Here is a 15,925-nt window from a genome sequence, read left to right on the forward strand (position 1 = left end):
CATCTTGCAGATGTCTTCAGGTGGAGAAGAGGCAGTCTGAGACTGTATTTAGGCTTCAGAACCAGGCAACGGTGGTCTTTAGCTGTTGTTATGCCACATTGAAATAAAGAAAAGTATAGTTTCTACCTTTCGCCCACCTCTGATCAAAAACTCATCCCAGTTCCCAATGATAGATTTAGGGACCTCCTTAGATTTCTGTTTTCTTTTTTTACTCTTAGTTATATAGAAGTCTTAAGACTTGTACAGACTTCCGTATGTCTTGTTAGAGAAGCCATTGTGCTTCTCCTGTTGAACTGTGATAGCGTGGCAGCATGGAGATGGTGGTGTTTGATGGAGAGAAGTGATTCTTGTGGGCTGGCAGTGTAGAACTGACTGGATGCCTCTCCAAATTTACTTAACTCTGTTATTCCCAGTTTAAATGAGAAAGGGAGAGAGAGGTAGGTACTCATACGATTTTGCTGTCCAAGTCACTGAACTTCAGTAGTATTCACATTGAATTTATCTATATATCTATATATCTATGTATCTGTATTTACATACATATATACATATAGATATAAGTATTTATAATCACTGGCGCTTGAGTGTTCTGCGTATGACCATTGCTCTGTCCTGTTGGAAAGGTTGCAAATTAAAGGATTCCCAAAAATAAGGACTTGTATGGTGATCTGATGCCTTTCGATGGACAGCCCAGCCACAGGAGATACGGCAAGTTGTCAGGTGAATGAGTGCCCTGAGTTTGTTCATTTTCAAAGCTCTTGGTGTCGTCCAGTAAAGAATGAAAATGATGAACTTCGAAATTTTGAAAGCGATTGCAGCCCTGCTCTTCAAAATAAATCCTGGGGATCTTGGAAGGTCTTCAAGGTCTTCCCATAGGGAGAAAACTCTAGGCATTGTGAATCCAATATTCACCGGCACTGGGATCTCTTAGGGTTGTTTAAAAATGAAAAGTCATAAAGGAGTAGAAATTTAGTTCTGAGAACTCTTGTCACTGACTTCCTACATGACTTTGAGGAAGGCATTAACTTGCCTGTGTCAGTTTAGCCATCTGTAAAACAGGTACAATCGTACACAGCATAATAATTTCCCTCAGTGACTGCCATTTTCAGTCTATCCTGTACTACTTAATGATTTGTGTGACTGCTGAAATAACAGCATGCTCTAAAACCATAATGCCCGTATGTATTTTTCACATAATCACTAGTGGTTGAAATATTTGTTCTGACACTTGAGATTACTCATGTAAATAGAAAAATTATAGCACGCTGGTGATGCCAGACACCTTGAATTCCATCTGAGCGTTTGGGTGATTGGAGAGGGATCTGTAAACACTAACAGAGGGGGAAACAACAAGCATGAGCAGCACATGAGAAATTCTGAATCAACTTATTCCAGAAATTTAAATAAAAGATTTTAAAATACAGTATGACACTATTGGGTAGAAGATGGTCCTTAGGAATCTGAGTACTGCAAGTCCACTGAAGAAATGTATTTTGCTCCGTTTCCCTGTTTTACGTGAAGCCACATTTTTCTGTTGTACTTTGAGTAGAGTTACAAGGAGTATGATGACCTAGTCCTAATATCATGTGACTAAAACCTCTCCTTTGATTTTAACTTATGAGGCATTCTGCCTTCGAGACAAGCAGAAGCTCTAGTTTGATTATCAGTGAGTGACTCACAGGTCCCACAATGGTTTTGGTCAAAATGTGATTGCTAATTTCCATGTTCAGCTCCCAAATTGCCTGTTTCAGATGTTTTCCACTTCCATTATGAAAGATTTGCATAGTTCTAATTGTAGAGTTCATAATGTCATGTAACAATGTAGCAAATGAGCTGTGTCACATTTTACGTAAAAATGTAGTAGGTTATGTAGCTTCTGCTTGCAGGTTTTGACAGAAGTCTTTTTTGATTTTTATTTTATTAGATAAGGGACGCGTGCAATGTAGCTTCTTCCTGTTCTTCACTGAGTAGTATTTCTTTTGAGCACAAGCTCTTCGAGATATTGCCAATGTCTCCTAGATCAAGCCAAAGAACCTCCTTTTTAACCAAACATTGTACTTCTGGGGATTGCAGAATATTTACAAGCTAAAATTTGTTTTTCAGATTATGAAGAGAGATATATCTCTGCATTTATTTTGGGGAAGTACATAACGTTTTTGGAAGACAGGTGAATAGCTTATGGGACCTTGCTGCTAGAATTCATGTGTTTATCATTAGTGACATATCAAAAACCAGAACTGAATACATCCAATTTATTGAAACAGAAACTTTTCAACTTAAAATAACTAAATCACTTGAAGGAAACCGTAACACATTCAATGTAGTAGGTATGAGTAATAGAAATTATAATGGAAAGTATTGAGCAACATCAACTGTTAAGAGTCTGTCTGTAGTTTGTTATTAATTTGCCAGTTTGAAATTTTCTGTACCAGATTAGCAGCAACCTGTGACTGCTTTTGGTCATTCCATCAGCTCAAGTGCTAGCAAGTGTCACGTATTTAGAGCTCTGAACCAGGCCAGTGATCCAGCCTCAGGTTCACTGTGATTCTGTGTGACAGAAGTTTGTGTTTGTTTAGTTTCCATTAAGCTATTTTGAACAGAAACACGAAGATCTCACCCTGGCATTGAAACTAGTCCTGCTTCCTTGAGTGTGTATGCTGTTAGCCTCAAACGTGGACTACTAATAATATTAGAATCCAGTCATGTAACTCACAAAGGAGCTGAAAGGGGATGGTTAGCAGTGACCAGCTCCAAGTGACAGCAGGGAGAGGTGGGTGGGAAATGCTGACTGCAGGCGGAGCTTTCAGGCTGTCTAATGTAGACTGGAGGGGAGTAGGGTGTGTGTTGTGCTCATGCTTGCTCTACATGCAGTATAAAACTGTGTCTTTGTGGAGGAATGAAAATGAATTAATATTTACTAGGTTTTGCTGTTGACAAAATTGATATGCTGCGCAAGATAAGCAGCCATGTAAAGCCTTCACTCCCTAGAAACATTTGCACTGAGGAAGCTCAGAAGTGTTTACTAAAGGAGAACATCAGGCCTAGGGAATCAGTGACTGAATCAGCTCACATCATAGGCAAAGTCTCAGGAAAAGAAACTGAGGAGAAGTAACTCTCTGAAGATTTCTTGGTGTTACACAGAAGCATGGGGTGGCCTGGGAATGTAATACGCAGCTCCACAAGTGCTGAAACAGCGGAAAAGGTGCAGGTGGGAAGGAGAAGACATCCACAGAGGCTTCCTGTGGCTCCTGCCAAGACTCACTACTGAGCTTCCTTCTACAGTTTCTTGACTTCTAAGGCATCTTACGTTTTTTGAGACCTGCTATGGATAACACAGTGTGGCTGGTCGCTGTGCCCTATTTGGGTTCACAAAACCATTAGCTTTCACAGACTGCACCCTTGCATGGTTTCCTGTTTTCTCCCGTTTGATGCAGGCCTGGACACACTGATCCCTCAGTCTGCTATCTGGACGGCCAGTCTTCTTCCCTTATTGACAAAAATTCTCTTAACCACACAAAATTGCTGATTGCAAGGTGCTTTGGAGAGGAACTGCCTTCATTTTTTGGGTGCAAGTGTGTGATTGTGCTTACGGCACTGCTTAACATTGCTCCATCTTTTTTATAAAAGCAGCTGCTAATTTAAAGGAATACTGTGAAGTAGTCTTTATATTTTTAAAATGCAAATGTTTATCTTTTTCATTCAGCCTGTTTGTAGCTCACTGAAAGATTGAATTTCAAGCCTGGTTGCTTACCAGCAGCCTTTTGTCACCAATTGCTAATGCCCTCCCTTCAGGTAAACTTTGTCTTAAAGGCGTGTTTGTCTCCTGGATCTTTCTGAAGTTTCTCTTTCAAAACACTCATTCATGTGTTCCAAACATTGTACTTCCCTGGCAACGGTTGGACTCGATGATCCCAGAGGTCTCTTCCAACCTGGTTGATTCTGTGATTCTGTGATTCGGTGTTCAAGGCCAGGTTGGATGGGGCTTTGAGTAACCTGGTCTAGTGGAAGGTGTCCCTGCCCGTGGCAGGGGGGTTGGAACTAGATGATCTTTAAGGTCCCTTCCAACCCAAACCATTCTATGATTCTATGTCTTCCATATAAAAAGTATAATAAGTGCCTACATGGAATGTATTTTAAAAAGGATTTTAAAAACAGCGCCTTACAATTTAGATCCAAGCCTATCTCTTTAAGGGATGAAGCAACATACACTGAATTCAGCTGAATTAATTTAAAACTGGCAGAAAATGGTAAATTCAACTTAGTCTCACTGCAGCATGATAAATGGCCAAAGCATAAAGGAGATTTGTATTCTCACAAGGTGTTTATTTTAACTAATTTGTATCATCTCCCAGAGGTGGAGATCTGATGCTCTTGGCAGATCAAGAGGTTTACTATTTCAAATCCCTTTCAGCATGAGGGAAAGCAGATGATGATAATGGATGTTACTTGTCTGAACATATAGTAACAGATGTTTCTGTAGGAAATGGAGTGGAAACACAAGCAGGATTCTTGACTGGTTTTTGTTTTATGCCTTCGTTAAAGCTGTTGAAAGGGTCATGCAACACATCTTCATAGATGATCTGATTCATAAACTCTTTTCTTTAAGTATTTGGGTCTTAGTTTCAATGATGGCACCAGCAGATGGCCAGATTCTCATCTCATTTTTATACATGTGTTTTCACTGTAGGGCGTGCATTTTGCTTGAGTTTACTGGAAATTTGATATCTAACATAAAATCGAGCAGGCAAATTCTGGTATCATGGTACTGAATTAATTTTAATACAGTAGACCTTTCTGCAGCTCTGTTAATCTCAGTTCCATGGCAATAGTGTAAAATACTCTGCATTTATGTTGACTTTGCGTGGGCACAGTTTACAAATTTTATGGCAAGACTTCTCCTTTCAGTTATAACTAGCTTTGAAACCGTTTGGGGCGTTTTGGTTTGTGCCTTACCAGAACTGCTAGACTGCAAATTCTGTGTTTTAGTGTTTCATGAAGCAAAATGACACAACTGTGTAGAGTGATTGACTTGCTTGGCTGATCTGCCCTCCTGAAGGCCACATACCCACAGTGATTACTTCTAGGTTTTGCTACCATCCACTTTTTTTCCTTGGGACAGTATCACTTCAGCAGCTGTTAGATGGCTCTGAGTTGTTCACTTGGACTTGTAGTGGTGCTGTCTACAGCCTCAGAAGTGTTTGTCTTCATTTGTTTCCTCCTTTCCAGGTGGGAACTGTGTACCTGTAGGTTGGGCCTCCTCTAGTTCTGCATTAACAGCTCTTCTCAAACTAACCAAGAATCATTTCTGCAAGAAAAGTTTTTGTATGCCATGCTTCCTGCAATACCCTTGCAGATGGTCTGGTGTACTCGCTTCAGCATAGACGTGTCAAACAGCCCCTTCATACTGAATAAGCTGATAAAAGCAATTGACCTCATCATGTTCAGTTTGTGGGCTTGAGTGACTCCAAACGTTGATCCCTACATGCAGGCTTAAAACGTCTTAAGTATGGTGGAGGACTTGCCTAGCTCCTCTTCTCTGGGCCGTCTTTCACCCTGGCAGAAAACAGACCAGATAAAGATGGGTTTATGGGAACTTTGGAAAACCTGTCCTTTTTTGGGTGTATAGGTATCAGTAATGTTAGTGCATCCTTTGAAAATAGCCTCAAGAGGTTTCTGGGTGATATTTTCTACTTACCTTTGGTAGTTGTCTCTGAGTACTTACTTAGGAGAGAGTGAATGCATAAAGAGGAGACTGTGCTTTTCCCCTGCAAAGGGGAATTACTTGATCATCTTTCTTCGAGCAAATTCGGGCATGTTGTTCCTTTTGCTTTCATATTGTAAACCTACACATCCTGTCCTCATTCCTATAGTAACGAAAGAGCTTTGCTTAAGAGTGCTGGCTTCTCTTTAGTGGTCTTTGTCTTCCCTCCTAGGAAACAGTTTGAATATGTCAGAAGAGTCCCAGTTCCTCAGAACTGCATCTGGCCAAGAACCTGACCAAGTTGGTCTGTAGTATTTCTCTCATTAAAAGCCTGCTTCTTCCCCCGCAAAAAAACAAAGTCATCTGTGAACAGTAACAAAGGATTAATTGTGGAGACTTGGGGCTTGGCAGAAGTGCCTATAAATGAAGTGCTTTTTTGGAAGCTACATTGCCTGTCTTACAGATCAAAAAAAAAATAAATGCAAAGTATTTCAATGTGTATCAGTGGATTAATTCATTTGATTGCCACTTCCCTTCCTCTTCTCTTTGTGGGGAGAGGCGCTCCGGAGATTGGAATTCTAATTGCTTGACCGCAGTTTCTAATTAGTGGTGCACCAAAAGGGCATGGATCATTAATTAGTACTGAATATAAGGATCTATGAGGTTGAGCTATAGCATCAAATGGATGTCTAGACACCTCTTGACTAAAATTACAGTCTATCAGTAAATTGAGTTATAATAATGAAACCATTAGAGTTTTATCTCAGTCCTTGCATGTTAGTTTCTATGTTTGCGGAGTATGTTCTGGTGGTCTTAAAGCATGTAGCATTTTTATATAAATAGATATTTAATATTTGTATATATATTATACATATGTATCTATTCTGAAGGCATATATATATATACATGTCTACAGAATAGTTATACATAACTCAGAGTTGTTAAACAATGGCATGCCTTATTTAATTTTATTGAATGTTTTAGGGTTTTAATCCATTAGGTAGTTTCATTGGCAATATATAAAAAGTGTTCTCTACAGCCGCTTTCTTTTTCAGTCGGTGCCTGGATTTGTGTTACTGTATCCAAAGGGAAATCTGGCTCTTGAGTGTAATGGTCTGAGAACAGAATATTATCCACATTATTACTTTAATGTCCAATAGTCTGTATCATATTTTTTTCTGGTTTTGAAACGTGATGATGGAAGTGAATTGTATAACTTCAGTTATACATTAACATTACTGTGTTCAAGATTCCTAGTGCAGTGTGGAATAGGAATATGCCTGTAATACATGCTGGTATCAACTTGTTTTCTACTAGGTGGATTAAGAACTGGTTAATGGACAGACTGCAAAATGTAGATGCATGTGGGGTCACCATAAATTGCTGTGTGTGTTGTAGGGTTACTGGTGCATTGGTATAAAACAGTGTGTTCTGCAGTATTTGCATCCAGAGTTTAGAGGTGGATAGGAAATAATTGCTGATAAGACTTATTAATCATCTGAACAGTGTGTGCCTTATTTCAGCTAAATTCATAAACTGGACTTTGGTTATGGACGTGTAATTATGGATGTTGATGGGCCAAATGGAAAACAGTGTCTCTGAAATTTAAATAATACAAAAAATTATGTAAATGGATCAAGTTCTGCCACCTGTTCCACTCCCATATTCCATTTGTGCATTTATATGTATCCATTTGGGACCTTTTAAAATATGAAGCACATGTGAATATGCAAGAGCCATGAAGTCTGGTTTGTAAAACCCAGCAGAATTCAGCAATGAATCTAGAGACCTGTGCTTGTATTTAGTGGGAAGTTGGAAGTAATTAGTAGAAAACTACTAAAATCCATTTTTTTTGACAGAAAACCTATATTCATTTTATTTTTAAATTCTCTTGTAGAATTTTGTAGGAAGATGGTGTTTAGCAGTTTAGCAGTATTTTAATGGGTCTCTATTTGTGTAAGTCTCTGGGGCTGAGCAACCATCTCCTGTTGAGAGTTAGTAGAAACTAGATTTCTGGGAGTTCAGAAGTTGGCAGCAGTTTTCATAGGACATTTTTCCTCAAGGTAATATTATTAGCTTTTGCTGTGTTTGAGATTTAGTTTGTGGAAAGAGGGTTGTGTTTCTGCTCTCTCCTCCTGCTCCTGCTTCCTCTTTCGCAGGAGTTCCTGAAACAGTGCAGCTGGCTGCCATGAATTCACTGGTGTGTTGCATGGAAACTTGGTTTCTTGGCACATGGAAGGGACGGCTCTTTTCTTCTGTCCCTGTCTGTGGGGAATTAAATTCACATTTTGTGTTCCTGCTTAGGTTTAGAGCCAAATTTTTCATTTCAGCTTCCTTCCTCCCCCTGCTCCTCTCTCCTTAATTAAAAGATGCTTAGGTCGAACGCATATAGCTGCAGCTGAAAAAGGATGAAAATGGCACAGATGAAACTGCTACACTGTTGAGACCTGGACCTTTATTTACCATCACATTTTCTGGCATGTCACTGTAATGGAGTTCAAAATCTGACTGGATTACTTTTTTCAACAGATTAATTGATAATCTCTAATTTTAAAGGAAACAACATTTTGTTTGCAGTCAAACATGATTTTTACAGCTTCAGCTGTTCGTCCCATCTAAGTGAATGACAAAGAAACACCCTTGTTCTCCACTCCTCTGAATACTTCCCTTGCTTTCACTTTGAACTTAAAAACGTCAGTCTCCTTTCCCTAATTGAACCTCCTTCACCACAGTGCCCTTTTGTAATTTACCCATCTTTTGGTTATTCAGTCATTCCCAGCCTCTTCAGCCGAGCTGACATGATGATCTGCACCGTTTCCTTGAAATAATCTCTCACGTCATTTTAATAACTCCCCCAAATAAGTTCACGGTGCTCCTGCCCTTTCGGTGCATCTTGTCGCTGTTTGAGTCAGGGGTACAATCAAGTGGCAATAGCCAGTTAGGCAGCCACAGCTGTGTACATTGGATATATACATGTAACCAGGGTGCTTAAATATGAGGTCTTTTCTTGGTTGAGCTCCGTCAGGTTTGTGAAGGAGGAGACTGTGGCTGGCAGATTTGCCAAGCACGTGAAAAGTAAAAGCAAAAGTGATCTCGAACTGCCAAAAGAATTAAAAAACAGGAAAAATGTTGCAATATTTACCTGCATGAAGAGGGGATTATGAAGTATGAGTGTAAAAGAGGTGTTGATTTTTGCATATGTTAAGGTCATTTGGGAATCCTACATTCACTTTTCATATCCATACTGGAAAAAAACATTGGAAGAGGCTGAGAAGAGATCTAATCTGACACCTCGACTCTCACAAAAGGCTCGAACTCAATTTTGTTTCCCCTTGAGAAGGCTAAGAGGTGAACTGGTTTTTGTTTACTCCATATATATAGGTACAAGTAGATAAGCTAAAACTCCTTCCCAGCAAACAGAAATAGCTGTTGAGATCAGTGGCAGGACACTGACAGGTGTGAACCAGAAGTGAGATGTGAGTTTGCAGCACTGGGAGTATCGCTGGAAGATTTTAGATAGGGGAATAATAGATTCACTGTTATTTGGTTGAATGTCTGCCTTAACTTCCCTATACCTCAGCCAGCCCACAGCTTCTGTGCATAGGAATTGCTGCATGAGGACTTATAGCCTGTTGAGCAGAGGTCAGATGGCTCTCCTGGCCTTACACTAACCATATGTTCTTATTTCTCCTATTCTATTCTTTTCCCTTGTTTTACTCATTGCATTATACTGATGTTGGAGCAAGTCCAGAGGAGGGCCACGAAGATGATCAGAGAGGGCTGGAGCACCTCTCCTATGAAGACAGGCTGAGAGAGTTGGGGCTGTTCAGCGTGGAGAAGAGAAGGCTCCAGGGAGACCTCATAGCAGCCTCCCAGTACCTGAAGGGGCTACAGAAAAGCGGGAGAGGGACTTTTTACAAGGGCAAGCAGTGATAGGATGAGGGGTAATGGTTTTAAACTGAAAGAGGGTAGATTTAGATTAGATATTAGGAAGAAATTCTTGACTGTGAGGGTGGTGAGACCCTGGAACAGGTTGCCCAGAGAAGCTGTGTATGCCCCCTCCCTGGCAGTGTTCAAGGCCAGATTGGATGGGGCTTTGAGCAACCTGGTCTAGTGGAAGGTGTCCCTGCCTGTGGCAGGGGGGTTGGAACTAGATGATCTTTAAGGTCCCTTCCAACTGAAACCATTCTATGATTCTGTGGGCTGCAATCAGATCTCCATCTTCTGTATTTCCACAGCTTCCAATGCCGTGATGCTGGACAAGTAGAAATAATAAACAGCTCACATGGGATGCAACTACTGAATATCCATTTATTTATTGCTTTCCTTTTTCTTTTTTTTTTTCTTTTTCATAGTGAAATACATGAGAGAAGCAACCCCCTATGTGAAGAAAGGCTCTCCTGTTTCAGAAATTGGGTGGGAGACGCCTCCCCCTGAATCTCCCCGCTTGGGTTGCGCTTCTGCTGACCCACTGTCGCAGCTTTCGCTCTCCATCCACAGAGACAAGAAGACAATACCGCTCAAGATGTGCTACGTGACGCGCAACATGACGGTGTCAGACCCCGAAAACAGGTGAGCGGGGGATTTGCCTGACGCTGGGTTTTTGCCTTCACGTTGAATCGTTCTTGGCCTTTTCAGCGTTGGGATTGGCGAGGAGGAGCTGGCGATGGGCTCTGTCTGCACGCAGCAACCAGCAAGGGGCAAGTGAGGACTGGTTTGGGAGGGGCGGGTGGTGATGTCCGAGCTACATGGTGCTGGGTTTAATGCCCAGCTGTGGGGGGGATAAAGACCCCTCAACTTTAGGGTTGTGCTAGAGAAACTCTTCGGTGCAGTAATCCAGTGTTTTTATTAGAAATAGAATTGCAGGTGTTTGTTTTTATTCTGATTAAGTGTCTGCTTTTGAAGGGAAAAACACTATACATACTAATTGGTTACTTCTTCCAGGCTGGCTTAATCTAATTCCACTAAATTGCATTTTCTTTTCTTTTTTAATGACTTATTTTAAGAATGGCCTGTTTTGTCCATTCAGTTCTGGGCATTAAAGTCAAGAATAGGAGAAAAGTTCCACTTACAACGCATCAATGGAGAATTTCTGTGACTTTTTGGTGTTTTTTTTTTTCGTAACATTAAAAATAGGATGAGCTTTTACCACCCCTTATTTATAACATATGTGGAGCAGCTGCACCACACCAGCATACTCTCTGATCCCTGCTCTAACAGCTGCTGATAAAAAAGGGCCCAGTCAAGTCAGTAATACAGAGTGATTCTTCCATCCAAATAATGGCCTTTTTGTTTTTCTGCAGTGTGCTGGCTTGCCCAGAAGCTGGGTGTAATGCCTTTCATTCTCAGCACTTATGTATAGGCATAAATAAAAGTTACATTTTCATTTGCAGAGAAGGATAAGGAGAAGAGGGGAGAGCAGAAGGGGGTTTGGGGAGGATGGGTTCCCCTGTAATCTCTTTCACTGCAATTCAGAAACTTTATCAGTATCTGTGTAATTTTCTTTCTTTCTTTTCTATATTTTTCTGGCCTTCTTTTAAGTGTTTCCCCCCCCTATGCTTTATTGTTTAGTATTGCTTTACTTTGCTTCTGCTCTTTATCTCACCAAGTGGTTACCACGATAGTCAGTCACAACTGACCACTACAGATGTGTAGTTGTAAAACAACAATTACCCTAGCAGTCTTTCTCAAGTTTAAATCAAGATGGTTATTGATATCGGCCACTTTTTTTCACTTATCTGTATAGTTTAAGATACTGAGGTTTGACAGCTGTGTCACTAGCCTGAGAGTTTGTCGTTCTCTCTGCCATGGAGTGTATTTTAAAAGTACCTGTGCAGCTCGGATTGTTTGAATCGGCACAATATAACAATGCTTTACACATGTTGGCTTCATTCTTTCACCATTTTTCTTTTTTTTTGACCATATTGTAGTTCTCAGCTTCTGTCACTCTCCTGGTCCTCAGTTTTGTTTGAAGGCGAGGAGGACTGATTTGGAGGGACACACACTCATTGCCCATTATGCTTCTGTGATGGAGCTGACTTTTTCGAAGCATGCTACAAATATGTGTATTCTTAGGTGTTACTAGGAAGTAACGCGTGGGAGAGTCATATTGCTTATTATCATGGTTTTCATTTTGTGATGCTGTCATTTCCTGTGGAAAGAGTGACTTCTGATTTTTACAGTAGTCCAACACAGTGCAGTGTACAGGCTAAGCTGGATTTTTCTGTCCAAGCACACAGTACCTCACCATTGTTCTAGCTGCAGTGTAATAGTAGCATCCCATCGATTCGCATCTTTACCTGTTTCAGGGTTTTTTAACAATTCTGGATACTGGAACTGATATTTCCCAGTAGAAATGCTATTACAATACAGCAACCCTTTCCCACTGGAATAAATCCCAACACAGTAATCTGATTCCACAAAAATAATTTGATCTTCATTCACAGCAGAGCCCAAACCATGTCCTTACATGCTTATGACACTTCTGTTTCATAACCCAGTGACCTGACACACATAGATCTTATAACTGATGGTGTCACTTTGCTGGATGGATCTAGAAGAGCACAGCTGGCAGGCTCCCAAAGCATATGCTGGCCATAAAAGGGCTCCTTTGGACTATAGCTGAGCTAATTTTCATCTAAGACCAAGTGTGGACATAGAAAGCATGAGTTTTCCAGTGCAGATGTTTCTCCAGTGCAGGCTGGCGATCATATCATAGCAGAGTTCTGGGACCAGGCTGAACTGGTTTGATGTTCAGCATGAGAAGATACCTATGTTAAAGGACGCAGAAGGAAATACCTGCTTGTTGGCACTGAATCAGCTCCAGTTCTTATAAAGCTGGGGTGAGATGTAGGCACAGAGGAAGTTATATGTATGGTTTTCCCACCAGAGCTGGTAGCCGTGCACAGGATTTCTGCTTCTCCTTGAAGACTGGCCCCAGTTAAGAGATTCCTAAGTCTGTGTCTACTCTCAGATGGTTTGGTGAGCCTGTTATTTCAGAGCAGGACTGAAGTTTGGTGTTTTTAGAGCCAACGGTTCTCAGATGTCTCCTTCACCTAACCTGCCTGTGGGTTCACTCTGAAGGAGGTAGGGAATTGTCTTCTCCGTTACCTGATTTAAAAAGCTGTAAGATACCAAGAAGAAGATCCTTAATATAAACCAATGCAAAAGTTAGTGTGTAGGAAAATTTTTTTAATATTACAAACATGGCAACAGGAGAAAAGACGCAGAGCATCTTAGTGGCATCTATGTCATTCTCCCCTAGACACAGGAGCCATTGTTATGTTTTAGGCTGGAAGAAACTAGGTTAAAATAATTACTACTTAAATCTGTTGTTTGCCTGTGTTTTACTGATAAGTGTCCTTCTTGGTGGCAGCATTAGAGGTTAATGTCAGGCCTCACAGAGGAGCATCCCCTCCCAATGAAAGGACCTGTGGGAATGGTTACGGCTCATAATACCAATAAGCAGTAAATCTTACTGCAGTATAAAAAGCTTTTCATCAATTTCTGGTGATGATGTTAAGGAATAGGGGAAAAAAAAAGGAATTAGGTCTCTGAGGTGAAATTTGTTCTGTTGGTGCTTTTAAAGTCTTGGGACATGATACAAAGGTACTTCTGTACACAACACAGGAGACATGACATTCTATGGAGGAATGAGGCCGTGCTGCGTGGACTGAAAAGGTTTTCTCATTTGCTTTTGAAATAACCCTAAAATCCAGTTTGCACTTCATTCAGCTGAACCCAGGTGGTGTGGGCCTGATCCTGCCAGGACTTAGTGTTCACAGATCACGTTTTTCCAGTGGCAGGAGTCCAGAGCGGTGTGATTCTTACAGAGAACTTCAGCAGGGATCCAGTCTTAAGGATCGAGTTACTTGTTATCAGGATTTGGCCCTCTGATGGGAAAGGTTTGCTTTGGTTTTGAAGCTGGGAAACATGAGCCAAGACAGATTCCCAGCAGCGTGGTGCCAGCTGCACAGAGGGGCAGTGATGCAGCAAGTACGGGTGCAGTCGTAGAATTCACACCGAGGACACGCGGAAAAACAGAGAAGGAACTTTCCTTATCTGTTGTCCATTTCAGGGTTGGACTGAGAATTACAATCAGAATGTAAAATTGAGCAGGTACTTTTTAAAGGCAACAGAGGAACTGGCTGGTATCCATTCGTTCTGGGCTCTGTGCACTGAGCTGCATCTGGGAATTACCTGAGATTCCTGGGATGACAGGGAGGTACAAGAGAGAATGAGACCTGTTTCCTCCAAAGGCAGCTATAGACCTAAGCTGCTTCATTATTTTGATTAAAATGTATTTTTTTTTTGCATTGGGAAGTACTGATTGACTGAAAGAAGTATTTGCAAGATTTATTGCAAAGCTGTTGCTCCCCAAACTGTTTCCTTTTGCACGTTTTTTTAAAAAATTTTCTTACATTATTTAATAACATATCAGTAATGCACAGTAACAGGGTCAGTGAGATTTAACATTTTGAATTGGAATTGGTGAATAAGTGTGTAATTTATGTAAGCATGAAACGTCCCTGTGTGATTCTGAAATAGCATTTCAAAATCTTAAACATAAAACAAATTTTGGTGAATTTGGATGTATTTACTTTTGTTGCAATAAGGCATGAAAACAAAATTTGAAGCTTCTTTAAAATAAAAACTGAGTTTCAACCAGATTTCATATGACATAGTAAAAACTAGTCCTTGTGCCAAAAGCATGAGCCATGAATTCTGATAACAAATGTGAGAAGTTAGCAGAAGAGTGTGAAGATGAAATAAAAAGCCTAACATCTTTAAGTAGAAGTCAGAGAACTGTGACAGTAGTATAGGACAGCACTGTCCAAAAATTGACTTCCTGAATGTTTTTCTGATGCATTTTCAGCTGTGAGGCTGATTGATGATTTATATAGGTAATGTCTGGAGTACTAATAGAAACTCTGTGCCTTTTCAGTAAAACTATGAAAGATGACCGCATGTAGCTTGGGACCTGCCAGCATTCCAAAGCCCAGTCTTTAAAAGGACTATGAAACTCAACATATTCAGACTGGACATTAGGAAGCATTTCTGTACCAAGACGGTGGTCAAACACTGGAACAGGCTTCCTAGAGAGGTGGCTGATGCCCCAAGCCTGTCAGTGTTTAAAAGGCATTTGCACAATGCTCTTAATAACATGTTTTAACTTTTGGTCAGCCCTGAACTGGTCAGGCAGTTGGACCAGCTGGTCGTTGTAGGTCCCTTCCAACTGAAATAGTCTATTCTATTCTATTCGATTCGATTCGATTCTATGAAGAAATGAAAGACATTTAGCTCCTGCACCTCTTCAGGCTCATGCTGGTATAATTTAAGGGCAACTGAGGGGGCAGGGAGGCAAGTATTAGGTAGTGGAGAAGAGTCTGGACGCCTTGGTGATGAAAGCGTGGGCTGGCTCATGCCTCCACCCTGCCTGTTTCCTGCTTGGTAAACAGGACCATACTGTGATGTTACCAGGCACAAGCAGGCACCAGTATACAAAGCGAAGGCTGGATTCTCCTTGAAGAGCAGCGTGGTTTAGGTGTGCAGCTTTGCAGCCCTTTTTCCCTGCTGATGAGGGAGCAGATCCCCTGAGTCATGTACCTGGTGTGGGGCTCGCAGAGGGCAGAGCACTGCCGCGAAGAGTGACCATGGTACCGAGAATGAGTTACAGCTGCTCTTGCAGAGCGTAGGTCCCATTTATCTTGGTTTTTGCCTCTTGCCACTTAAGAGGTAGTTTGATAACACTGGGCTCAGCCAATGACAACTAGCTACTGGTAGAAGCACAGATGGGGTGAGGTGCTGGGCAAAGGCTGAGTCCTGGACCCAGGACTAAGGAGATGATGGATCGTTTCCATCACTGTGCTGGCCCCACTGCAGCATGCTGGAGCTGTGTCAGACCTGTCTGGGCATTGGTGGTTCTGTGGGGCTTCCTGGGGAGGTGGAAATCTTCCCTTCCTAGTGGACAGTACAGATTTAGCAGGACTGGCCTCTGGTTTAGGAAACTTGGGTCTTTTTTCTGTTACCATGTGTTGTAGGTGGGCAAAAGAAAGAGAAAGGACTTACAATGCATGGGGGATAGAGCAAAGGTAAAGATACTATAATGGGTGCATTACCAGTATAAAAAAATCCCTCTCCACACCCTCCCAAGGAATTTGTGCCTTGCTCCTTGTGCTGTTATTGAGCAGCTCTCTGGCTGTAGACAAAATCTCTGTGAAAAGG

At 41.2% G+C, this 15,925-nt stretch overlaps 1 protein-coding gene across 1 annotated transcript in view; it reads left to right on the forward strand.

Moving 5' to 3' along the window:
- The window catches only part of SNTB1 (syntrophin beta 1), a 118,602-nt gene that overhangs the window by 50,824 nt on the left and 51,853 nt on the right, over window positions 1-15,925 (forward strand). Inside the window, exon 2 of the mRNA XM_068396174.1 lies at window positions 10,057-10,273. Coding sequence (XP_068252275.1) covers window positions 10,057-10,273 — 217 coding nt within the window. The remainder of the gene's footprint in view (window positions 1-10,056; window positions 10,274-15,925) is intronic.

This window comes from Nyctibius grandis, chromosome 3 (genome assembly GCF_013368605.1).
Source record: "Nyctibius grandis isolate bNycGra1 chromosome 3, bNycGra1.pri, whole genome shotgun sequence".
In the NCBI taxonomy this organism is placed as follows: Eukaryota; Metazoa; Chordata; class Aves; order Nyctibiiformes; family Nyctibiidae; genus Nyctibius; species Nyctibius grandis.